The sequence below is a fragment of the Mastomys coucha genome, unplaced genomic scaffold, assembly GCF_008632895.1.
Source record: "Mastomys coucha isolate ucsf_1 unplaced genomic scaffold, UCSF_Mcou_1 pScaffold1, whole genome shotgun sequence".
NCBI lineage: Eukaryota > Metazoa > Chordata > Mammalia > Rodentia > Muridae > Mastomys > Mastomys coucha.
The window spans coordinates 47,430,860-47,456,474 of record NW_022196891.1 but is presented as its reverse complement, the minus strand read 5'-3'; the positions used below and the strand labels follow the sequence as shown (position 1 = coordinate 47,456,474).

General features: G+C 38.8%; 1 protein-coding gene and 1 long non-coding RNA gene across 6 annotated transcripts in view; one reads left to right on the top strand and one right to left on the bottom strand.

The window, feature by feature from the left end:
* The window catches only part of Hmcn1 (hemicentin 1), a 473,399-nt gene that overhangs the window by 303,793 nt on the left and 143,991 nt on the right, over positions 1-25,615 (top strand). For all 3 annotated transcript variants that reach the window (XM_031384523.1, XM_031384530.1, XM_031384516.1), the window contains 6 exons: positions 12,316-12,417; positions 13,199-13,375; positions 14,362-14,513; positions 15,749-15,872; positions 18,689-18,864; positions 22,189-22,285. In XM_031384523.1, coding sequence (XP_031240383.1) covers positions 12,316-12,417; positions 13,199-13,375; positions 14,362-14,513; positions 15,749-15,872; positions 18,689-18,864; positions 22,189-22,285 — 828 coding nt within the window. The remainder of the gene's footprint in view (positions 1-12,315; positions 12,418-13,198; positions 13,376-14,361; positions 14,514-15,748; positions 15,873-18,688; positions 18,865-22,188; positions 22,286-25,615) is intronic.
* LOC116100816 overlaps positions 14,272-25,615 on the bottom strand; it is a 13,741-nt gene continuing 2,397 nt past the window's right edge. Inside the window, exons 2-5 of one of the 3 annotated variants that reach the window (XR_004122690.1) lie at positions 16,725-16,859; positions 15,731-15,896; positions 15,084-15,184; positions 14,272-14,570 (exon numbers count right to left, since the gene is read on the bottom strand). This is a non-coding gene — a long non-coding RNA (uncharacterized LOC116100816). The remainder of the gene's footprint in view (positions 14,571-15,083; positions 15,185-15,730; positions 15,897-16,724; positions 16,860-25,615) is intronic. The other 2 variants (XR_004122689.1, XR_004122688.1) reach the window with 2 other exon arrangements.

The window sequence follows — 25,615 nt, the reverse complement described above, 5'->3', positions numbered from 1 at the left end:
TTTAGTTTCATCTATACGGGAAAAAACTACATAATTATAGTCTTCAGGCTGTTAAATAGAATGCTCAAATTTTTATAAGTGTGTGCATGCATGTGTGTGTGGTACACATGTGTAGAAGTGTGTGTGTGTGTGTGTGTGTGTGTGTGTGTGTGTATGCACACACATACACATGTACCTGTTGTACATATGTAGAAGCTAAAAGTTGATGTCAGGTGTCATTCTCAAGAGCTTGCTACCTTATTTGTTGAGTTAGTCTTGTGCTGACCATTTAGGCTAGTCTGGCCAGCGAGTTTACTCTGTATATTTCCTGTGTCTGTCCTCCTGCTCTGGGGTGTCTGTAGGCTGCCACACCCATCCAGCTTTTTACATGGGTTCTGCAGAGCCATACTCCAAACTTAGTTCCTTATCTTGCATGGTAAGTTCTTTACTCTCTGAGATATCTCCTTATTCTTCAATATTTTAAAATGATTCAGATCATATTAAACAATAATCCTCTACAGAAGATTTTGTTGAAAAAGATGAAGTGTCAGGGTTGAGCCTAAACTTTGTCTACAATTTTCTTGCAAGGCATTTTTTTTGTGAATTCGAGCTACCCTTGACTTGAATCCTCTCCTATGTGCTTTCACAAAGTGTCTGGGTGTCAGTGGAGCATGACATCAACATCATGGCTTCACTCTGAACTTGGAAGACAGAAGACTTTGAATAGAAGGCTTTGGTACTCCACAGGTTTATCAGAACAAGGTCTGGCTCTTTGCAGAAGTGCTTTGACATCTCCATGTACACATTGTTCATTTTGTTTTAACCATGTGGTTTGTCCAGCTTTTTATTTCTTTAGATGTTAATTTATCCACATATTCATTCCACATTTACTGAGGGATCCAGCCTGAAATAACATCCCAGGATCTAACTTAATCCCAAGTACATAGTAGGTAGTTGAATTGTTTTTGACACATAATAGTGTAAACTGAATGCTTTTTAAAATGCCAATAGGTCATTGAATTCCCCTAATTTGCTTCTTTACATATTTTCTTTTATTTGAGTGAGCCAGCAAAAATATTTTGTTCCTTAAATGTTTTCCATAAACTAATTTCTTCTGTCATGGTTCATCAAATAGGAACACCCACTATGAACACATTTGCACATATAAACATGTTCCTAAAGAAAAATTATTTTGAAAGATAATATCAAAAAGTAGCCTATTTCTAATTGGCTCCTCATCCTTGAGACCTGAGAACACAGACACTGCTAGCCTTCTAGATGCCCTTAAGGTAGGAAGATTTGCATAGGTCTATCTCTGTCATTACAGTGTTCCTTGATAGCTGTCTCCAGCAACTCCTCAAGTTTCTGCTTGCATTTAAGAGTTGGCAAATTATATGTGTCCTGTAGTTTTTCCTTCCACAAACTGCCTTCCATCTTCCTTGTACAGTAAAATGGCAGTATTTGGACAAATACAGAGTCCAACAGTAAAGAGTCCTATAGCATTTTGTCAGTGTATTTCAGGAAAACTGAAAACTAGAATCCATGAAAGAAATTATGTATATATGCCAATATTGTAATGAAACCTATCATTATATATGCTGATGAAAAGTATTTATCTAGAGTATAATAAAAAGCAACAAAAGAAAAGGTACCTAAGAAAAATACAAGTCTGTAGATATACAGTCTGAACATGGTAGCAAAGTGTCAGCTGTCAGAAGACACAACTTGGGTGAACATCTTCATGGAACATCATCAGAGAGACAGGAAGCAAGTGGGAGCCATCTGAGTTCATATGCAAAGAAAGAGAAACTGGGCAAAGTCGCTGAGAAGGGCTCAGTGGAGATTGCCAAATGAGATGGAGAACACAGTGCTGTCCCCTTCATACAAATCACAAGAGAGAGGTAAGCTCAAGCAAGAGCTTAAAACATTCCATGTGCTGTGATATCCATCTGTCTGGATAGCAGCTCAGCTCCCTGAGCGGAGAATAATGATGAAGTGGGTTTGCAATGATGAACCTGGAGGAAGTGGCTGTCTACATGCTTGTGCCTGGAATCTGGACAAAGGCTGTGTCTCCTCTTGGCACTGAGGACAGCAGTGTCCCCATTGGAAGCCCAAGGCTCCAAACTTGAATCTGTCTTCTACTATGCATATATTAATACTCATGATGATAATTAGAGATGTAAATATATAAGAATTTCCTAGAAATTGGTTAATTAAAGACTTTGAGTAGACCTCAGAGGCTGAGAGGACAACCTAGTGAAATATGAAGAACTATGTAAAATAGGTTTTGAAAGAAATTGCTTAAAGATGCACATATTGAAACAATTGCATATTCTTTAGACTTGGCCTCTCCAATTACCGAAGATACAAATTTGACTTCATAAAGAGCTCAGTCATAGAAACTAATGTACTTGGAATAAGGAAGAAATGATACCCTCTCTTCTCTTACTGTGTGAGTGCTACAAAATACTATGTCCAATTCACAAAGGACAACTGAAAGAAAAATTGAGAAAATATAGACAAGCAATCATGTAGTTTCATTCCATTAGTAACTCACATAGCAGACTCAGCAGTCACATTTAGTTAATGTTTGTTTAGCCAATCTTTACAGACGGACACTACACTCTGAAACTAGGTACTCATTACAGTTGTCACATGAAATGTTCAATCTACAATGTTCGGTATTACAATTTCTCAATACTTTCATTTCTCATAAAAATATCTTAGATGATTCTATTCTTCTCCATCATTGTAAAAAAAATTAACAAGAGTTGAAATAAGTGCAGGAAGGAGGCATGGTGTCTTGGACTAGATCACCAAGCCATGACCATGAGGCAAGGAACATTCCCATGGAATTTTCCAGGGATGGAGTCTGTCCGTTATAAACAGCAGGAGCCCTCAGTAGGTGGTCTTTTTTTTTGATCATCAAAAGTTTCATAATTCTGAAAGTTTTTGTTCTCTAGACCAAACTATGAAGTTATATCTAAACCCCAAATATTTGCCAAGTGAGACAGATGTTTCTACAAACAAGTACTTATTTGAAGTCTAATAACACAAGCCTTCATTTCATCTGCACGTAATTATTTCCTATGGAAAAAAAATCAGCCAAGGTGATAAACCCAGAAGAAATAGACTATGGTAGTATAAAGGGATGGGCTGCAAATGTGGCCCTTATATGGTCACCTAATGTCTATAAGACACTAAGCTTAGATGGGAATCTTCTTAAAGCTAAGAGTCTTCAACTGTAAGGTAGGAGAGATAAAGATAATTCCATGTAGTCATGAGGGCCGTTTGAGATTTCAATGAAGGACGACACATGAAAGTCTTAGCTCGGTGCCTGTCTTCCAGTCAGCATCTGCAAATGGTAGCAGGAGGATCATTTTTGGCAAAACACATGTTTGGCTCCTGGCCCTTCTCCCTGTATCCCTTTAACAACCATGCTAAAGGCCTGCTGCCTTTCCCGTTGGCTGGGAACCCTTTTGTGTCTGTATTAGTTGTCTCATAAAAACATTAGGAGGACTCCTTATTTTTATTTTATATTTTAAAAATATTCGCTTGGCTAACATCTGCTAACACCCACTCAAACAAGGTTTCTCTATCATTTCTTTCTGTGATTTGTTTAGTAGCTTGCCTGTGGCCTCGCGGAGATTTGGGAATGTTCTAGGGAACTGTTCTCTTTCTTTTTTCATGGCCAAGTTGAGGTCAGGATTCTGCTGAACTGTGTGTTCAGTGTGCATTAACTTATTCCCGCTGTTTTCAAGTATCAGTGACTAGGGGGCATTAAGTCACAAAAGTCACTTTTACATCAGTTTTAACTAATTCAGACTTAACCAGGATTTGACACAGTCAGTTTTTTGCCCCAAATGGCTGAAAGACTAGACCGATTCCAGCTCACGATGTTTCAGGAAGGCTCTGTGGTTTTGGCACGGTGTATACATGCTGTTTCTGAGAGAAGAAATAAATGAAGAGAACAGCGAAGCGAATAGCACTCACCCTCACAAAACAGTGACCTCCTAAATCAAGACTATGCCATGGAAATGCTGTAGAGGAAACACGTGTTTATAGCGCATTTACTTTTATCTCCAGTATTGGGTAGAGACGTTGGGTTTTCCTTGTAGATATTGTATGACTTTATGATGTTATTCTCTTTGACTTGAGATACAGGACAAGCCTCTGGAGTCAAGCTGGTACTTTGTCAGGCATATAAGCAGACAAGATCAACTGTGCTCAGGATGGTGTGGCCCTAGACAAAAGGCAAATAATCTACTCAAAAATTTGTGGGGTATTTCTGATCTATTTGCTTCTTGTCAGCCTGGGATGCTACCCACAACCAAAGAGCATACCTGGATATGAGCCTTTGGTGTCCAACTTTCTGAGTGGAGTGTGTGTGTAAATTGTAAATGTGTGTGTATGTGTATGTGTATGGCATATATATATATATATATATATATATATATATATATATATATATATATATATATATACATATATATACAGTGAAGTCACGTGTATGCATATGAGGTAGCCAGCAGACAACTTCAGATAGCTTCGTCATTTGTTTGTTACCTTATTTTTGTGTGTAATTCAAAGGAAGATTTTTTTACTTTTTTTTTTTTCTGAGACAGGGTTTCTCTGTGTAGCCTTGGCTGCCCTGGAACTCACTCTGTAGACCAGGCTGGCCTCAAACTCAGAAATCTGCCTGCCTCTGCCTCCCAAGTGCTGGGATTAAAGGCGTGTGCCACCACCATCTGGCCAAAGGAAGATTTTGATGTCTCCATTTTTTAATGATAATTTTTCTATTCCTCAGTGCATGTTGGGACTTTGTTTTTACACGTATATATTTATAGTTAGCATACTATTTCTAAAGCAAACTTAGAGTTTATTGTGAGAATATTTTTAATATAACCATAACCCTGGGTAAAAGAAAGACACAGCTCAGGGAAATGGCTGCTTTTACACATAAATGGTGTGACCTTCCTGGGAGTAACCAACGATATATATTCTTAAGACATGTATTTTAGTTTTGTTTGTAGTGCGTGAACTTAGGGTTATAATTCTCATCTATCTGAATAATATTCCCTAGCATAATAATATCTTCAATTAATAGCAGTTCAAATTTAGTTGTATATGATTTTTGTTTCTAGGCAGCAGTTTTTCTTCCGCTTCCTTTCCATCATCTGCCAGTCAACCTAATTTACTATTATTTTTCCATGATATTTTCTTTCATATGGATAAGAAAAGAAAACCCTCTAAATTTATAGTTTTTACTGTGTTTTGTCTGTATCTGTCTTGTTACTTGTACCAGTGTCCCTAATGCATTCCTGCATATTAATTTCTACACTGAAAATTTTGTTTTAGCATCTCTTGTGAGACCTGAGCTAGCACTGAATTTTGTGAGACTTTCTTGTTTTGTTTACCTAGGGAAATCCTAAATGCCAAAGGAATAGCTAGTGAGTTCTTTGCTGCCAGTCACTTTCTCCTAATTTGTTAGCCCACTGCCTTTAAGTCTCCATGTATTTTGGTGAGAAATCAGCTGCTAGATTGACCTTGTACATGATAAGTCATTATTTTCCCCATGCTTGTTTTAAGTTTTCTTTTTCTTTCCCATTTGGTTTGAAAGAGTTTGGTTGTATTATATGCTTCTTTGATGTTTTTCAAAAGGAGTTTGTTAAGCTTATCAAATATGAAGACTAGTGTTGTTTACTGGATATGAAAACACCTTTTCCTTCAGGCTTGGGGAAGATTCAGCCACTCTTGAACCATTTGCCTCTTCTGTCCTCGAGGACCCCCGTCATGTTTGATAATGTCCTACACACCTCCAAAGATCAGTTTGTCTTTCATATTTCTTCTTCCAAACTTGGGTGATCTTGCTATCTTCAGATCCACGGATTATTTCTTCTTCTAACAAGCTTCTCAAAGATGCTCTTGAGTCCTTATTGAATTCTGGGATTTTAAATCAACCCTGCCCCTTCTTTCGCTCTCTGTGCCTCATTTTTTTTATCAAATTTTTTATTAGATATTTTCTTTATTCACATTTCAAATGTTCTCCCCTTTCCTGGTTTCCCCTCCAAAAAACCCCCTATTCCTCCCCCCTCCCCCTGCCCACCAATCCACCCACTCCTGCTTCCTGGCCCTGGCATTCCCCTACACTGAGGCATAGAGTCTTCACAGGACTAAGGGCCTCTCCTCCCATTGATGACTAACTAGGTCATCCTCTGCTACATATGCAGCTGGAGCCATGAGTCCCACCATGTGTACTCTTTGTTTGGTGGTTTAGTCCCTGGGAGCTCTGAGGGTACTAGTTAGTTCATATTGTTGTTCCTTCTATGGGGCTGCAAACCCCTTCAGCTCCTTGGGTCCTTTCTCTAGCTCCTTCATTGGGAATCCTATACTCAGTCAAATATAAGGCTGTGAGCCTCTACTTCTGTATTAGTCGGGCACTGGCAGAGCCTCTCAGGAGACAGCTATATCAGGCTCCTTTCAGCAAGCACTTGTTGGTATCCACAATAGTATCTGGGTTTGGTGACTGTAGGTGGGGCAGTCTCTGGATTGTCATTTCTTCAGTCTCTGCTCCACTCTTTGTCTTTGTCTCCTTCCGTGGGTATTTTGTTCCCCCTTTTAAGAAGGAATGAAATGTCCACATTTTGGTCTTCCTTCTTCTTGAGTTTCTTGTGGTTTGTGGATTGTACTTCGAGTATTCCAAACTTCTGGACTAATAACCACTTATCAGAGAATGCATACCATGTGCGTTCTTTATGATTGGGATACCTCACTCAGGATGATATTCTCCAGGTCCATCCATTTCCCTAAGAATTTCATAAATTCATTGTTTTTAATAGCTGAGTAGTAATCCATTGTGTAGATATACCACAATTTCTGTATCCATTTCTCTGTTGAGGGACATCTGGGTTGTTTCCAGTTTCTGGCTATTATAAATAAGGCTGCTGTGAACATGATAGAGCATGTGTCCTTATTACATGTTGGAGCATCTTCTGGGTATATTCCCAGGAGTGGTATATCTGGGTCCTCTGGTAGTACTATGTCCAATTTCTGGAAACTGATTTCCAGAGTGGTTGTACCAGCTTGCAATCCCATTAGCAATAAAGGAGTGTTCCTCTTTCTCCACAACCTTGCCAGCATCTGTTTTCACCTGAGTTTTTGATCTTAGCCATTCTGACTGGTGTCCTCTGTTTTTTCATAAAGTTCTATTTTTCCTTTCATTTTTCTCTCAAAGCAAAGTTTCCATGATTCTGAACAGATAGAATAGCTAATGTAAAATGTGGTCTTCTAAATCTAATACCTGGACTCCCTAGAGAAGAGATGGTTCTGCTTCTTGCTCTGTGGACACCCATGCTCTATTTTCCTTATACATCTTAGTTTTTGTTGAAAATCCATTTAAAATACTGCAGTGTGACAGTTCTGAAAATCCTGTCCTCATGCTTCTGTGGCTTTTACAGTTGCCACTGCCCAGACTTTTCTGTTACTTCTTGTGTATGTAGTGAGCGTGTAGTTCCTGACACTCACCCAAATTTCCATACTCTGGTTCTGACAGTTGTTACTATCGGAATTCATAAATTAAAGGGAAATTAAGTTGGATGTCAAAAATTTGAGTTGTTAATGAGCTGTATTTAAAGTGGGGGAATGTATCCCTGGTTACTTGGAAGGGGTTGATATAACCATGAGGATCATTTAAGGTAGGAGAGTTGCATATAATCTCAGACTGAGATGACAAGTTTCAATGGGATGAAGATGGCTACAAACCACAGAATCCAGGTGGCCTCTAGAATTTGGAATAGCTGAAGAAAGAGCTAGCTTCTCCTCTCACACTTTCCCCAGAGAGGGATTCAGCTGTGATGGCCGCTCTGCTTGCACTCAAGGAGGCTATGGTGAACTTTTGACTTGCAGTTCTACCTTGCTCTAAGCTAGCAAGCTTACCATGATCTACTGTAGAAGCAACAGAAAGTAATTTAGTGACCTCTGTGAACAAATCAAATAAACTCTGTTTATACAAAATTAAAATACCCTTGAGAGAAGTTTGCACTAAGCATATTCTAAGTGTAGTTAAATCATAGCAATCCTGCAAGAGATTCCTAGCACAAATAACAGCAGCTATCTTGAATGATAGAGTTTAATTTTTATATAATTTTATTTAATGTGTTTGAATTTTTTGCCTACATGTATGTCTGTGTACCACATTCATGCCTGGAGCCTGCAGAGGAAGAAAAGTGTGTAAGATTCTCTAGAATTGGAGTTATACCTAGTTGTGAGCCCCCATTGTGGATGCTAGGAATGGAACCCAGGGTCCTTTGGAAAAGCAGTCACTATTCTTAACTACTGAGTTATCTATCTCTCCAGGCTCCCAAGTAAAGTTTTTTATTAACTCTGAGCCTACGCAGTCCACTTTGGTATCTACACAGTCCACTTTGGTATTTACCCTAATTATTTCCTGAGAGTGTGGACTATTTGTTTTTGGATTTTTTAAATTAAATTGTTTTATTTATGTATATTCCAACTGTTGCTCCCCTTCCTATTCTCCTAGCCCCCTTCCCCTCCCCTTTGCCTCTGAGATGGTGCTTCACCCTCCACCCCCTGCATCCCTGTTTTCTGGGGCATCAAGTCTCTACAGGGTTAGGCACATCCTCTCCCACTGAGGCCAGACAGGGCAGTCTTCTGCTATGTATGTACCGGGGGCCATGGACCATCCCCTGTATGTTCTATAGTTGGTGGCTTTGTCCCTGGGAGCTCTGAGAGGTCCAGGTTAGTTGATACTGTGGGGTTGTTTTCTCTTTCATCTCCTTCAGTCCTTCCCCTAACTCTTCCATCGAGGCCCCTAACATCAGCCCAATGGTTGGCTGTGTCTGCACCTGTCTTAGTCAGCTGCTGATAGAGCCTCTCAGAAGACAGCCACGCTAGGCTCCTGTCTGCAAGCACAACATGGCATCAATAATAGCGTTAGGGTTTGATGCCTGCTCATGTGATGGATCCCAAGTTGGCTGGTCACTGGATGGCCTTTCCTTCAGTCTCTGCTCCATTTTTGGAATTTGTTTTTAATTCTTTAGACTTAATTTTTCTCATTTTATGTGTGTGAGTGCTTTGTCTGCATGTATATGTGTATACCAATTGTATGTCTGATACCCTTGGAACTTAAAAAATAGCATTGGAATCCTCTGGACCTGCAGTTAGGGATGATAATAAATCGCAGTGTAAATGATGGGACTCAAACTCTGATCCTCTGTGAGAGCAAGTGCTCTTAACTGTTGAGCCATCTCTTAAGCAGAGACTAATTGTTTTTAAGTTTGGATGCACTGGGGTGAATGGTGAGTGGGAATCGGGTGAGTTAAAACGCCACAAGTGCACCATCCTTAATGAGGTTGGTCTTGTTTGTTTTTCTTGATTAAACACTTGACTTCTGGGTAGTTACACATCTTTGGTTAATTTTCTAAATTGTGAAATAGCTTTAAAAATTTTTTTGGTAATGTTTCCAGTGTTATTATTTCTTTAATTGAGGAATGGATTGTCCAAGACCTTCCTCTGTTCTTTTCAATGAGGTCCAATCTTTTTCTATCTAAGCTCTCTATTGATGTGAGAAGAACCCAGAGCACTCCATAGCCCTTGCGCTTCTGATTCCCACTGGAGGGTTTTATTGTAGCAGCTGTGACTGTCAGAGCCTTCAGCAAGCACTTCAGTCCAGAAGGCTCTAAGCAAGTGTTTTAGCGAGCATGGGAAGGAATGTGCCATGCACTGCCTGTTATTCTTTTGACAGTTGGAAACCAAGTAGCCATGGCAGCCATACTCAGAGCTTCATTCAGTCTTAAACAGTGGACTGGTTATCAGGCCTCAGTGTACAAAACAGAAACAATGGCACACTTAAACAGGAGAGGCAACTACATTAAACTACATGGCTGCAAATGGATTTGTGGGAGTGAAGAAGAAGGGGTTTTAGGGTGAGTTTAAATCTCCAGAGAAACCAAAAAGGGATTTCCCTCTGAAGCAGACTTTATTATAAACTTATCATATATTAAATTTAAATCTTATTGCCTCTCAATTTTTGTTTGTTTTCTTTGGTGGCAGTCTCAGATTTTTGCTTTATTATGATAAATTAATTACAGTAAACTAAGAGGTTTTATTCCTAGCCCCTTAGATAATTGGATTGGCCACTTCCAATTGAGTTGAAACCTTAGAACATTTATTTCCATTATAATATATGCATTGAAATACATTAGTTAGGGCTCAAGGCTTTGCTTGCATGGTGCTCTGCTATGGTGACAGCAACAGCTTCCAATATCAGTCTTTTGGATTTTTTTTCTAAGCATATACTTCTGTCTTAATTTTATCTCCAGTGGAGTTTTATCTCATGTACATAGTTTAATTTTTTTGTATTAATTCCTGCTCCTCTCATTGTAACTCTACTAAATGTACTCTAATGACCACTACTGTATGGCTTAATGTACTAGTATCATTTGTAAAGAATGTATATTCTTCAGTAGCTTCAACTATATGCACAAATATATGAACCTGCACAGGTAATTTGATTTTTTTGTAATCCTTTATAACTTTATTTTTTCATGATAAAGTTGGTTTCTAAATGTTTTTAAAGAATTGTGCATTTGCTCAGCCCATAAGGCATTGTAATTATGAAACATTATTCATGAGGTTTTATAACATTTTAATGAATATGAAACAAGTTGCTTTCTCATACTTAATGATTTTTGTTTTATATACTAATTTACCATACACTATTGTCTAATTGTTGTCTGGGCATAACTCCAACCAGCTTTTCATGTTAATACTTTCTGAGAACTGTCTGTGGTGTGTGTGTGTGTGTGTGTGTTTGTGTGTGTGTGTGTGTGTGTGTGTGTGTGTTACATTCACCCGGAATAAATAGAAAAGCAAAAGAGATAATTTTACACTTTTAAAATAAAAAAATTTTAAAAATAAAACAAGTCACTACAATCAAGTGATAGTGACACACACCTTTAATCCCAGCCCTTTGAAGGCAGAGACAGGCAGATGTCTGAGTTTGAGGCCACCCTGATCTACAAAGAGAGTTCCACAACAGCTAGGGACACACAGAGAAAAAAACAAAATAAACAAGTGTTTAACTAATTAAAAAAACCTAAATAATTCAAATTGCAATCTTGATTTATTTGTTGGATTTTACCTCCTATATTGTATTCTAATCTGTAAAATGCATTATTTCTGCAAATTCTGAATGCTAGTTTATACCTGGTCTCAGTTCTGAGTAAGAAGAGCCCCAGCACTCTTCCTGAACCTCCTGCATTATTACTGGAATATGATATTGATGTTCCAAGTTGTTAATCCTTTCATAAGTTCCTGGTTTCCATGAATATAAAACAACTGCACTAATAGCGATTGTTTAAAGTTGGAAGTTTTTTATCGTTTTTAATTTATATAAAAAAGAAAAACCTTTTAATTGGCACTCAAAAATTATTCTAAATTTTAGGAAATGTATTGGGGTCATCTCACCCAGGAGAATGTTGGGTATTTTCAGACACATTCATTCTTTCACTGGAGGTGTTCAAATGGGTAAATGGTCTAATGTCAAAAGCAAATTCATTCTTAGTTCAGTCAGTGAACTGAACTTAAAGATTATACTTTCAACTTTGTTTCTTTCTTTTTTTATTTGGGGACTATAATATAATTGTATCCTTCATCCCTCCCTAGAACCTCCCCCCACGCGCACCTTCTTGTTATCATTCATACCCATATTAATTGTTGCTACCCGCATGTATGTAATACTTATATACAAAAATATTTCTAAATATAGCCCTCTCGGTCTGTATGCTATCCCTCATATATATGCTTTTCGGGGCTGACCATTGGGTACAGGATAACCAACCGATGCTCTTCCCCGGAGACGACTATTCCTCCTGTTCTTAGCATTCCTTAGCTGCCCATGGTTCTTTGTGTAGGGCTGAGGCCTCGTGGGCTTTCCGCGTTTGCACAGGCATGTCTATTTAGTGACCTTGTTCAGCTCATGTTTAAGCATACATCCTGGTGACACTTTGTGGATGTGGCTTCTGATGTTCCTAGGAGACACAGCCTCACAGCAAATTCTCTGATCTGCTCAACATTCTTTCACTACACTAGTAATCTATAGCCCAAAGAATGTTCCTGTCTGACCACAGACATAGAATAGGTGACCCAGAATAATCTATAAATTTGTCTGTTTTTCAATTTTCAATAGTATACTTTACTTTTGTTCCATATGGCAGCAACTGTATGAGGAAGAGGGAAACGAGTCCTTTCCACCTAGAAGACAGTTTCAGTTTAAATATCGTATTTATCGTATCACCGTGTGCTTGGGCTTTGCAGAACCCCCCACCCTGGATGATGCCGGGAAGATCCGGAATGAGAGCATTGTAGTGAATAACCCCATTCAGCTGGAGTGTAAAGCCACAGGCAATCCTGTTCCTGGTATGTTTAAGTTGCCTCTCTGCAACTAATGAACATCTAATGTTTCTGAGAGTGGCAAAATTGGCATGGGTATAATATACCAACTTGTAACAAACAAAAGTGATAGGGTACATTTCAAGTGACAGTATCATTAAGGAGAATATACTTTTGTATTTCTAATTGCATGAAAGAATTGTTCTACTTAATGTACAAATATTCAAATAACTTATCATCCTGACTCTCTTGTGATCACAAAACTTACCATTGTAATGTATGTCTGTGTACTTTGAAAAATATTTGTAAATTTTGAAGACTATATTAGTGGTGTTGGATGACCCAAGCCGCTCCTGCATCCCAGTCTTTCAAGCGCCCCTGTCATTTTGCTCTACATTACTTGGTCACTATCCTTGTGAACTGATAATAATAGGTAAAAAATAGTGGAACAATCTTGTTCCGTTGTGCATGGCAGATGGTTTTGACTTGACATGTCAACAATTTTGTAGGAAATGCACAATAAAGGTAAATGGGATAGGCTAAGAAATTTTCTATCAATGTGTTTGAAAGAACACAAACAATACCTTTCATTGGTTTAATTTCAGAACTCATTGGTTGGACTCAATAGTTTTCTTAGAATTACCATCTCTTAAAAATCAACCCTCAAGAGATATGTAGGCCAATTTAAACAAAAGTGGAAAAATCAAGCATTCCTTAGTTAGATACATCTTAATGTATTTACTTCATATTCAACTTAGTTTATTGGATTTTGAAAGGAAACTTTTTCCTTCTCACCTTCTCCCTTCAGTTATCACGTGGTACAAAGACAACCATCCACTCTCTGGCTCCACAAGTGCAACCTTCTTGAAGAGAGGGCAGATCCTTGAGATTAGAAATGCTCAGATCTCAGATGCTGGCATCTACAAATGTGTAGCCATCAATTCTGCTGGAGCTACAGAATTGTTTTATAGCCTGCAAGTTCATGGTAAGCGCTGCATCTCTCAGCTTCATACTGGGTTAAGGTCAAATGGATAATGACCCTATGCTCTTATCAAATTATATTGTGAGTAGTCAACAGAACGATGCTATTGATTTTGACTTAAAGGCCCAATGCTCTAAAACGTTAAACTTTCTTATTCTTGTCATCTACTGAAATGCCTAGTTCTCACACGCTGTTAATTAATTTAGATTACCTGCTGAAATAACTAGTGATGCTTTTGTCAGTCAATAACAATACCATCTTTGTTAATGCAACTCTAATACTCATGGGTATTAAAGAAATGATGTTAAGGGACATTGACAATTAGAATATGGCAGCATATGCAATGGAGAAACGTATGTGTGTACATACAAGCTCTCTCTCCGTCTCCTTCTTCCTCTCCCTCTCCCTCTCCATTTCCATCTCCATCTCCCTCTTCCCCCTTCTCTCGGGAATCAATAATTCTCTCAGGGCCAGTGAGATAGCTCAACAGATATAAGCACTCTCTGAACTCGGGTACAAAAGCCTGATGTGGCAGCACTCTGTACCAAGATGGATGCTGGCAATAGGATCTCTCTGAAGCTCAAGGAGCAGCTAGCATGAAGTCCACAGCCTGCCAGAAACAAGAGAGACCCTGACCCAACGAGGTAGAAGGAGAGCACAGACAGACGTCCCCAAGTAGTCCTTGACCTTCACAGATACACACACACACTAATAATAATCTATTATTAGAGTGTGTAATTTAAATGTATGACACTAAAAACTGACCTCTTACAATAACTAGCAGCATTTTCTTATCCTCCTCTGCCAAGCTGAGACATGGATGCTTCACATAACTCCCAGGATTACTGTGATTCGATTTCAGATAAGACATGAAACACTTAGTCAAAATAAGGAAAAAATTACCTTGTAAAATTTATTATGGAAATGACATATGGTTTTCATTGTCCTGTGGTGGCAACACACATTACTGTTTGTTTCCTTTTTTTCAGTGCCTCCTTCGATCTCAGGTAGTAGTTCCATGGTGGAGGTGGTGGTGAATAATCTAGCAAGGTTAGAATGTGAAGCCAGGGGCATTCCTGCCCCCAGTCTGACCTGGTTGAAAGATGGGAGCCCAGTCTCTAGCTTCTCTAATGGAATACAGGTATCTTCTTTTTTTATGACCAATGTGTTCAACACAGGATTCTCAAAATTCATGAAGCTGTTGGAAAGATTTGAGAGGAAGAGTTAACAAATGTTATTTTTTAAAGGAGTATGTGCGCATGTACCCACAAATGTCTGCTATAGACACACATGTACATATTAAAAGCACAGTATCTAAGAGTTGCTGTCCCTCACATGTGGGTGTTAAATTTAACCCTTTTGGTATGGAGAGCTGCTCTCTCCTTGCTCACGCCTACTTCTATTCCTTGGCACAAGGAATAGTCATCAACAAAAAGCACAGGAAATTTATGGTAGGATTTTGTTTAAATGTCTGGGAACAATGAATCTCTGAGGCACATAAATCATACATGTGTCCATAAAAACATCAAAGGACAAAGGAGGGAAATTATAATGGAGACGTTATGAAAAATGAAATCTGAGACTCAGAAAAATTTAAAGGCAGTGCATTGACTTTGAGTTAAGAACACAGAAACAACCTTGAATCTGAGTTAGAAACACAGAAGCATGGACACATAGATTCTTTGTTTTGTTGTTCTTGCATGTTGTTTACCTTTGTAGATTCTATATTGTTGTAGTTTTACAAATTGAAGCTTTGTGCCAGCTGTACATTGAGTAAGTCTACCAGCTCCTGTCCAACAGTTGAGATGGTCACTGATGATTTTAAAAAATAAAATAGCATTTAACTGATATATGTCATTTAACTATATATGTATTGCATTAGACTTAATGTTATTGTACCCTTAATAGACTACAGTGCAGTGCAGACAGCACCTTGGTACACATGGGGGAGGGAGCCACAATTCTCTATGGCTTGTTGTACTGCAATCTTTGTCTTGTAGCAGTGGTCTGAAACTGAACTCTAAATATCTCTAATAAGTGCTTGTACTAAACATTAAGGTTTCCTTAATTTGCCCAATACAGAATACAGTTCTGAACCTCAGTTTCAGAACTGATGATTGTAAAAGGCACAAAGTCCATGTCAATATTAAAAGAAATTGCTGGATCTGTAGGATAATAGAACAATAAGTGTGGCTAAATTTCTTTTGGTTAATACTATTGTGATTACCTATTTGATCCAAGAAGGTTTTGGATAGTTACCTCCCTTTATTCTCTTTGGTATGTGTTGTCTTTCTCTCCTCTATGAATATTTAAGGAAATGATTTAAAAAACCCTACTACTCTCATATTGGTTAATTACCTTTGTTTTTATTGATAGGTTCTCTCGGGGGGTCGCATCTTGGCACTGACCAGTGCTCAAATGAGTGACACAGGAAGGTACACCTGCGTAGCAGTGAATGCTGCTGGGGAGAAGCAAAGGGACATTGACCTCAGAGTGTACGGTGAGACATGCCACTGCCTGTGTGCTGAAATAGAGGTTAGAGATTGCTGACAAGGAGAAACAGATAAATTGATGACTTAGCCAAACTGGTTCAAATCAAATTCTATTACTGCTTTATGTTTGAGTTTGATTTGTTTTAACCCTTTTAAGTTCCAAGATATTGGAGCTGGGTGATGAGTCGTCAGGGCATAAGAGTACTGTTCGAACATGAGAAGTTGAACTTCACTCTCAGATACCCGTGTAAAAAACTGAGCATGGTTTTATTGCCTATAAGCCACGTATTGGGGGCTGAAAAGAGGTAGCTATCTCCCAGGAGCTCATTGGTCAGCTATGCTAGCCAATCAGAACACATCAGACTCATGAGAGACCTTGTCTGGGGGGATGAGCAGAGAGTGATAGAGACACTTCACATTCTACTTCAGTGCTCATAAACATACACCCTAGACACATAAAGCAACACACGTGGTTTATGTGTATATACCCAAGACACATATAACAACATATATATAACAAAACAGTTTATATGCATATACCCCAGACACATATAACAACACACACGGCACATACCTACAAACATAAAATTTTAATTAGAATGTGTATATGGGAATAGGGTGTTTTACAGAGCATTCTGAAGAACAAGGCTGCAGCTGTACATAATTTAACTCTAGAGAATGTCTGTTGGAAAAGCTCTCTTTATGTGTTCTGCTCAAAGCCTTGCTCCATCGCCTTTAACTGTATTTAGAAGAGACCCATTTTGTGATCATTCCAGTAACCTTGAGTTGATGGTTGTTTGAAAAATATAAAGTAAACTAGATATGAAGTCAGATAAAATTCATCATTTTCCTCTACTCACAGTGCAGCTAGACGGTCTAGAACGGGGGTAGCATTGATTCCATCTCAGAATAAGTTCTTAGAACTAAGTTGGGGCTTCAGTGACCTCAATTCATAGATGATATTTGTCAGTCTTCATTTTGGTATACCTGGATGTCTAAAACAGGCATAAAGAAAGCATGCCCTTTAAAAATTCTAGGAAGAACTTAGGACAAACATGCATGGCTGTGATCATTTTTAATCCAACAGGGCCAAACTTAATTCAAAATTTGATAGAGCTGTAGAATTGGCCATTCTATTTAGACATTCCTTGGCCAAAGCTTATGAATATATCTTGTTTCCAGGGTACCTTACAATGCCATTGAAATTGCCCATTTTGCCACTTTATAGTATTCTTGATTTTGAAGAGACTGTCCATACATCTTTACCCTAATGTGTCACCTATCAAAATCAATCCCACTGTGTTCTGGTCTTCAAAGGTTGCTTTAAGCTTGCTGCTACTCAATGCTTTATGTGCTCCTCAATGAGCAGGAATGTCAAAGATCTCTGCACAGGCACTCCCCCAGCCTGCTCCATGTACTCTGTGGGGCATCTTTGTCTTTACTGTTCATTCATTCCTGGTTTGCTCAAGCCATGGACCCAGGGACAGCACACAGATTGCTCCCTCTGTGGCAGATCTGGCATCAGAGAATCCTGGTGGCTACAGACACACAGTGTTGCTGGTCAGTCTGGGACACTGATCATCACTTTACCACATGCTGGGTTATTGAGCCTAAAGCAGCAGCCCATAGACTGTAATAATATTTTTATTACCATAACCTTATGTCTACCAAAGCATTTGGAAGGCCCTTTGGGACCCAAGTGAATACAGACAGACTAGTTTTTCCCGTGACCATGAAAATCAAACCCAAACAATAACCACAGTGAAAATAACTATAAACAAGTTCTCTGGTGGGTGAGGAAATTAGAACTGGCCAAGGAAAGTCTTCCCCATGCTTTTTTTTCAGAGTGGCCTTTTTGTTGCAGGTCCTGATTTTGTTTGTCATTTGTCTTTTCTGAATGTAGATACATTCAGGCCTGAATGAGTCCTCGATGGCCTGTGGAGCCTACTCTCTTTCAAAGCCACACCAAAACAACTGGGGACAAAACACAGTTTATTTTCAACACACTCAAGGGCAGGACATTCTCTTAAGTTTTTGTTGGAACATTTCAGCATCTGATGAGTCCTAAGGCCAGAGGATTCTAAGTCGAATCTTGTTAAAAGGTTCAACAGACTTCCTTGGTTTATGTAATTGTGACCATGTCTTACAGCTGGTCCCTGCTACTGATATAGCCTCTTGCCTGCTCTGTTAGTTTCCCACAGTCGTTCATGCCATAGAAAGTTGGCACAACAGAGATGAGAACTTTAAACCTCAAGTCAGTAGATGCTCAGCTTTGCTGCCAGCAATAGCATTTTGTGAAAATCCTTAGCAGACACCTAGCTTACATCTGCATACTCTGACATGGGGGCTTGATAGACAATCACTACAGACTCTTTTTCATCCTCTGAAAGATGTTGCCTCAAATAAATACGAAACTTGTTTTTTTTGTGCAAAAGACACAGATAAATACTGAAATCATATTTTTAAATTCATTGTTGTTTCCAAAATATCTCATGGGTTATTTGCTATTTTGAAAGCCGCAAGAGGTACTATGGAGTTCTGTGCAGTTCTTAGATGTAACTGGTGAGAACTTTGAATTGTAAAAGCTCTTTAAAATGAAAACAATTAGTGAGTAGAATCTTTGGTCCACACGAATGTACTAATCAAATAATTTAACACTACCTCTGAATAAATTGAAGCCCATAGTGTATAAAAGAATGATTGTGCTCTTCCATTTTAAAAAGCACCATAGTTGCTCTGTGTGTGTCTTGTAACTTGGTCATTAATAGACATTCATAGTATGCTGGCCTGACTTATCCTGAGAAAACACTCATCTTTCATTTAGCCCCACCCAATATTATGGGAGAAGAACAGAATGTCTCTGTCCTCATTAGCCAAGCTGTGGAGTTATTTTGTCAAAGTGATGCTGTCCCACCACCTACTCTGATGTGGTTGAAGGATGGCCGCCCTCTGCTGAAGAGACCGGGTCTCAAGATCTCTGAAAATGGAAGTGTGCTTAAGGTAAGCCTGTAGGTGCATTTCCAGTTCCCAAGCACATTGTTTCGGTGACATCTGTTAAGCATGCTGATTGTTTATAAGTGTTCTAGTGTTTAATAAGATTCTGAGAACTCTATTTAATGGTGCTGGTGGTAGTTTTACATTTTATGATTAAGAGAATTTAAATATTTAGTCATCCACCTATACTTTAGCCAGAAGCCATCTAAAAAAGGACAAATGTTGTAAAAGTACTTTAAGAATTTCCTTATGTATAATCATTCAAACATCAGCTTACTTTAGGTGATCCAGATAAGGCTGTGAAAATTAGGACACATCTCATATCTTCAGTGTCTTGTAATCTTACATAAATCCATACAAAGTTAAAGTCATTTCATGCCAGATGTGCAGAACTGCTGTAAGTTTGAGTTGATGACCAAGTGGGTGGTACTGAGTATTTGGAGAGGGATAGCAGAAGGCGAAGCTCTGCCTGCATGGAAGAATATTTGGGAGACAACCTAGTTTTATAGCTCAGAGAGGAACAAATTTCTGATTAAGGAAAGCAAGTAAGTTAGGTTGTAGGAGATGGAGAACTTCACAAAGTGAATGTTTGAGAGAATGTTGACAGAAACTTCATACTAGTCAAATAGAGCTGGCATTGGAAGAAGGCTGAGGAATTAGGCTAAAGGAACCCAAAGGTTTGAAAATCCATAACCCCAATGTGTATTTGTAAAAGTGTGCTAATAGCACAACTGAGAAAATGGAAAATAGGCAAGCAATATGTTCTCATGCTAAGAAGCATACGTTGACGTGGAACACAGCGAGTATAACTTCAAAATCCATGTTACTAGCTACATACACCTCCCTTATTGAGAGGATTGTTACTGACAACCAAGAATATTTAAGATAGTATAGAATGCCTGCATGTGGGAAAGGCAACAGACTAAAGAGATTTCCCAAGGAAGAAGACACACCAGGATGAATAGGACGGCATGATGCTAAAGAAAAGGAGTTGGAAGGGCCTGTGTATTATGGTGCTGTAATAAGGGGACTGGTGATACAGAAAGGAAAGGTCAGGCCAGACTCACTAACTAAACAAAGATGGATGAGGCCGCTGAGCTACATAATCAAAATACTCATACTCATGCTCAGAGGGTGAGTCTAGTGTTCTAGTAAGCACTGGCAAAATCTCAAAGCTTAGATGTGGCTGAATGACAGAGGGAGGCATTTCTATGAACATAAATTTCAGTGGGTGTAGATGTTCTTTTCTTTAGGTAATAGGGAATAAATCCTTAGATCCACTGATGTCTTCCATGAACCCATGCCAGACCACCTGGGGTATACAAATTCCATTGGCAGGAGTAGAGAGAAAACCCATACAATGAGACATTCTATAGAACCCAGCCCTAACTGGTTAGTTAATACTATCTTAAGAATATACCCAACATTTTTCTCACACATAAGACTAAATTAGATAATGGAATTTTGCTGTCCTTTCTTTCCTTCTTTCTTTCCTTCTTTCTCTCTTTCTTTCTTTTACTTACTTATTTCTTTTTCTTTTGCTGAGAATGCACTAGGCACTCCATTCAATGTTCATCCTTGCTTTCCAATATACTAACTTCCCATTCTAAAAACTTTCTGTGAGCTCTACAGTGTGTTGGTTTCTTTTGCCTTGCTGTGGACAGGTAACTTGACAGAACAACCAAAGGAAAAAGGGAAAAAATATTTATTCGAGCATATCATTTTAAAACATTACAACCTATTATAACAGAGAGGGGGTAGTAGATAGCACTGGATTGCATATCAGAGATTGCATTCTCTCAGAGTGATGAATCTGAGAGAAGAGGAGGCAGCTGGGGCCAGGTCTGACCCTCAAGGGCATCTTCACAGTATGCTGCTTTATCCAGAGACACAGACACACCACAACATAATGGTCCCACACTTGTACTGGGAGCTAGTGAGAACATTTTCAGGAAAGGAGCTTGACCTCAAAATATCGTATCTATTTTATGGTGCAAATTTTATTCAATCCAGCTTCAATAGTAGGCCAATTTTAAATTCCAGCATTGCTCAAAATCCAAGTCCAAAGTCTCTTCTGGCTTGAACACAATCTCTTGGCTGAGATCCTTCCAACAATTTTTAAAGTTACATACTTTTAATTTATAATGGCAAAGAATAAACAGCCTCATTCTAAAAGAGAAGAATGGAGGTATAATAAAAAAATGTGACATAAAGTCTAATTTTTAATTATTTGTTTAAAAATTTCACTTCCTGAAATTGAAATGAATTTTATATTTGACTCACTTAGAAAATGATATTTTTCCAAATAAAATAAAATAAAATAAAATAAAATAAACAAAAACTAAAACAATCCCCTCTTCCCTCCCCCCACTTCACCATCCCACCTCCTCCTGCTTACTGGCCCTGGCATTCTCCTACACTGGGGTATAGAACCTTCACAGGGCCAAGGGCCTCTCCTCCCATTGATGACCAACTTGGCCATCCTCTTCTATACACAGGCTGCTGGAGCCATGAGTCCCCCCGTGTGTACTCTTTGGTTAGAGTTTTAGTCCCTGGGAGCTCTGAGGGTACTAGTTAGTTCATATTCGTCCTAAGGGACTGCAAACCCTTCAGCTCCTTGGGTGCTTTCTCTAGCTCCTTCATTAGAGACCCTGTACTCAGTCCAATGGATGGCTGTGAGCCTCTACTTCTGTATTAGTCAGGTACTGTCAGAGCCTCTCGGGAGACAGCTATATCAGGTTCCTGTCATCCAGCACTTGCGAGCATCCACAATAGTGTCTAGATTTGATGATTGAATATGGGAAGGATTCCCAGGTGGAACAGTCTCTGGATTGTCCTTCCTTTAGTCTCTGCTATTGTAAATAAAGAAAAAATCTAATAAAAAATAGAAAAAAAAAGAAGTGGTTAGTTTTTATTTTTCTCCTGCTCCTAGTTGAGTTCAATATCAGTGCAGCTGGACTTCCTTGCTATACTGAGACCTAGATTTAGGGATATTACATGAAGGAGCAGTTACAAGACCACAGGTGTCTTAGCTTTAAACAAGACATTAAAAAATCTGCAAAAGGGGGGGTAAATAATGCATTCTTTTGGTAAATGACTTATTTTTTCACTTTGGAAAACTATTTTAATATGTGTATTTCCCTTATCTTACAATTTGTCATTATTGTCTTTCAATAAATTAGAAACAACAAAAAAAGAAAAGAAAATGATATTTTTAAATAAAAAGATATGGAGAGAACATTTTCTCTTAATTTTGATGGACAATATACTTTTAAGGGGGGAGGGGGCACTGGTTTCCAAGCATGACTTTGATTTTTTTTTTAATTTGAGATTGAAGATGCTCAGGCCCAAGACACTGGTCGTTACACCTGCGAAGCAACAAATGTTGCTGGAAAAACAGAGAAAAACTACAATGTTAACATCTGGGGTGAGTATAATGAGTGCATGCCCAGCCCAGTAGGGAACTTGCTTTGCTTCTCCTTACTCCTTCAGGTTTTAAGATGCACTCCTCCATTGCAATACTTACATGGAAATGATCAGTTTCCTGAGTATCAACTCAATGGACTGACCCAAGCCTCATAATAGAGAACGGAGGCCCAGAGCTTAAAACCTGTTAGTCATTTCGATGTCTTTGTGACGTGGTTCCTCTCTCCGGCCTAACATGCCTGTTAGCATTTACTGTTGGGCTTTTTCTAGACACTAATGGTGATGGTTTGTCAAGTGAGAGTAAATTAAAAAGCCAGGTTACATATGCAAATTGAGCTCATGCCTTGTAAGGCAGCAGAGGAGAATGCCATACTAATTTAGAAACTATTATCACTTGAAACTTTTAACATTTGCTACTAAGATAATGTGCACTGCCTTTTGCTATGACTATCTATTAGTTGTATTGAAATGTTCCCATTTCCAACAATTTACCATTATTTTAAATATCACTTTGTATCTCTATTTGTGGCATAAAGTCTCATTTTTAGTTATTTGTTTAAAATTTTCACTTCCTGAAATGATGAAATGAGTTTTACATTTGACTCATTTAGAAAATGACATTTTAAAATAAAGAGATATATAGAGAAAGTTTCCTCTTAATTTTTATGGACAATTTAATTTTAGAAGCATACATGTGTGTGGAAATAAGTTGTTAAAAATAATGACCATTTTAATATTACTTCTGTGAATTATAGTAAAAGCTACTGCTCACTCTGTAAAAAGATGAAACTGTTTAAATGGTACAGTTTGCCATATAGCAAGTTTATATTGAGTGCATATGAATTATGTATCATCAATTTCTATTCCTAGCTCTTCCCATTTTTTTTTCTGCCTCTCCATTTCACCTTTTCCTTTTTCATTTCTTTCAAATAAGAAAACTATTTCTGTATCTTCCAATTTGGACAAGACACTGAACTAAAAGTAATAAAGGACTAGAGGGTGGCTACAGACTGGAAACTAGGAATCATGATCACCTAAAAAGTGACGTAAAATAAGCCTACGCCACACACTCTCGCTCAATTGTGGAATCCAAAGGCAAGACAAACAGAAAACCTGAAAGTGGAAGAAAGCATTAGGAAGGAGAAGGGGGTGGGGGAAAGGAAAAAAAGGAGAGGGGAGGAGAGGGGAGGAGGGAGGTGAGGTAGATCTGAACAAGAAATGATGTGCATGCAGTAGATGTACCCAGTGAAACCAATTAACAAAACAAGGGAGGTGGAAACAGGAGACTTTGGAGGTATATATGGACTAACACTGTGAAGTTATCCACCACACAGTCAGAAATGTCAACAAAGTTAGAGACATAGCTCTATGTAGATAGAAGCTAAGATTCCTTAAAGAAATGTGGACTAAAAACTGCTATACAGAAAATCTTCCAAGAGTACTGTATGGACACTGGGACAGAAAAGGGGTCCTAAGTAGGAAACAGTCAAACAGGCAGGAGAAAAATCTATGAAAAACGATGGTATGAAAACTAAGGACAGCACTGTCCCCAGAAAAATAAAATAGTCAATGAATAATTTTACATAGATGGATGAACAGATTAATGGATGATGTGATATGCTGCAGAGAATCATTAGGTATAAACTGTAAGATGTCCTTTACTAATGCCTCTGAAGGAAAGAGTTGAACAGGGCAAATCAGAATGCAATGAATACAATAATGAATGATGGGGAGACCTTTGAGATATCGGGGATAGGATCACTTAAAAATAAGTATGCCCTGGCATTCCCCTACACTGGGGCACAGAACCTTCACAGGGCCAAGGGCCTCTCCTCCCATTGATGCTCGACTTTGCAATCCTCTACTATACACATGCTGACAGAACAATCAGTCCCACCATGTATAGTCCTTGGTTGGTGGTTGAGTCCCTGGGAGCTCTGAGGGTACTAGTTAGTTCATATTGTTGTTTGTCCTAAGGGGCTGCAAACCCCTCAGCTCCTTTGGTCCTTTCTCTAACTCCTTCACTGGGGACCCTGTGGCAAGCACGGGGAGGGGAGAGGCAACAAGGGTTTGTTCTTGTTTTTTGGGGGGGTTTTTTGGTCTGTTTTTTTGTATTTGTTTGGTTTTGTTGTTTTGTTTTGTTTTGTTTTGTTTTGAGGAAAAACTGGGAAAGGAGAATTTATGAAATGTAAATAAAGAAAATATCTAATAAAAAAGAAAATATTCATGCTTTCTCTGTTTCCATGTGTAAGAGGAAATTTTCAGGTTAAAAAACTCTTTAAACAGTTAATTTAAATGTAAGAGCTATTTCATGTTAGCTAGAAAGAAAGACATAAGGGGTTATGTGTAATATAGTTGAGACCATAAGCATGAATAACCATTGACTGTGGATGGGATGAAAGCAGTAATAGACACAAAGAACAGGCTCAATCTGTGAACTCAGCATTGCTCACCATGGCAGAAGAAAGGAAATGTGTGGTAGAAAAGCAGAGAGGGTGGACTGGCAAATGCTCTTCAATGAATATATTTGATTTTAAGTGTCAGAGAGCATATCAAAGAGTTTTAAAGAAGAACTGAGATGCTAGGATATATGTTTTTAAAGAAGACAGCTATAGTCTAGATGTGGTTAAGAAACTGAATCTAGAGCCAGTCCCACAACACCCAGAGGAATCTCCACTCCCAGGCATTCTGACACACCCAGGATCAGAGGTGAGGAGAAACCAACATCTGTCCCAACACTGGGAGTAACTGGGACCAGCAGGACCAGGCACACAGGAACTCCGCCAGTTCAGTGACTCAGGTCCCTACTGGTCTGTCTGGGTTGGTGTCCTGAGCAGACCTTGGGTGAAACCTCCGAAGTCAGTCGTACAACACATGGAGGAAGCCCCACTCCCAGGTGTTCTAACAAGCCCAGAATCACAGGATCCCAGAATCACAGGGTCACAGAGACAGCTTGACTCTGAGGAGTTCTGATACAGCCAGGATCACAGAAAGGACAGGCTCCAGTCAGATTGAGCAAGGGCACGTAGCGCTGGAGATAACCAGATTGGGGGGGGTGCAAGTGTGAGAAAATAAACAACACAAACTAAGGTCACTTGGCATCATCAGAACCCAATTCTCCCACAATAGCAAGTCCTAGACACACCATTACATCGGAAAAGCAAGATTCAGACATAAAATCACTTATCATGGTGATGATACAGGACTTTAAGAAAGACATAAATAGCACCCTCAAAGAAATACGAGAGAACACAGGTAAAAAACTAGAAGCCCTTCAAGAGGAAACACAAAAATCGCTTAAAGAACTACAGGAAAACACAATCAAACAGGT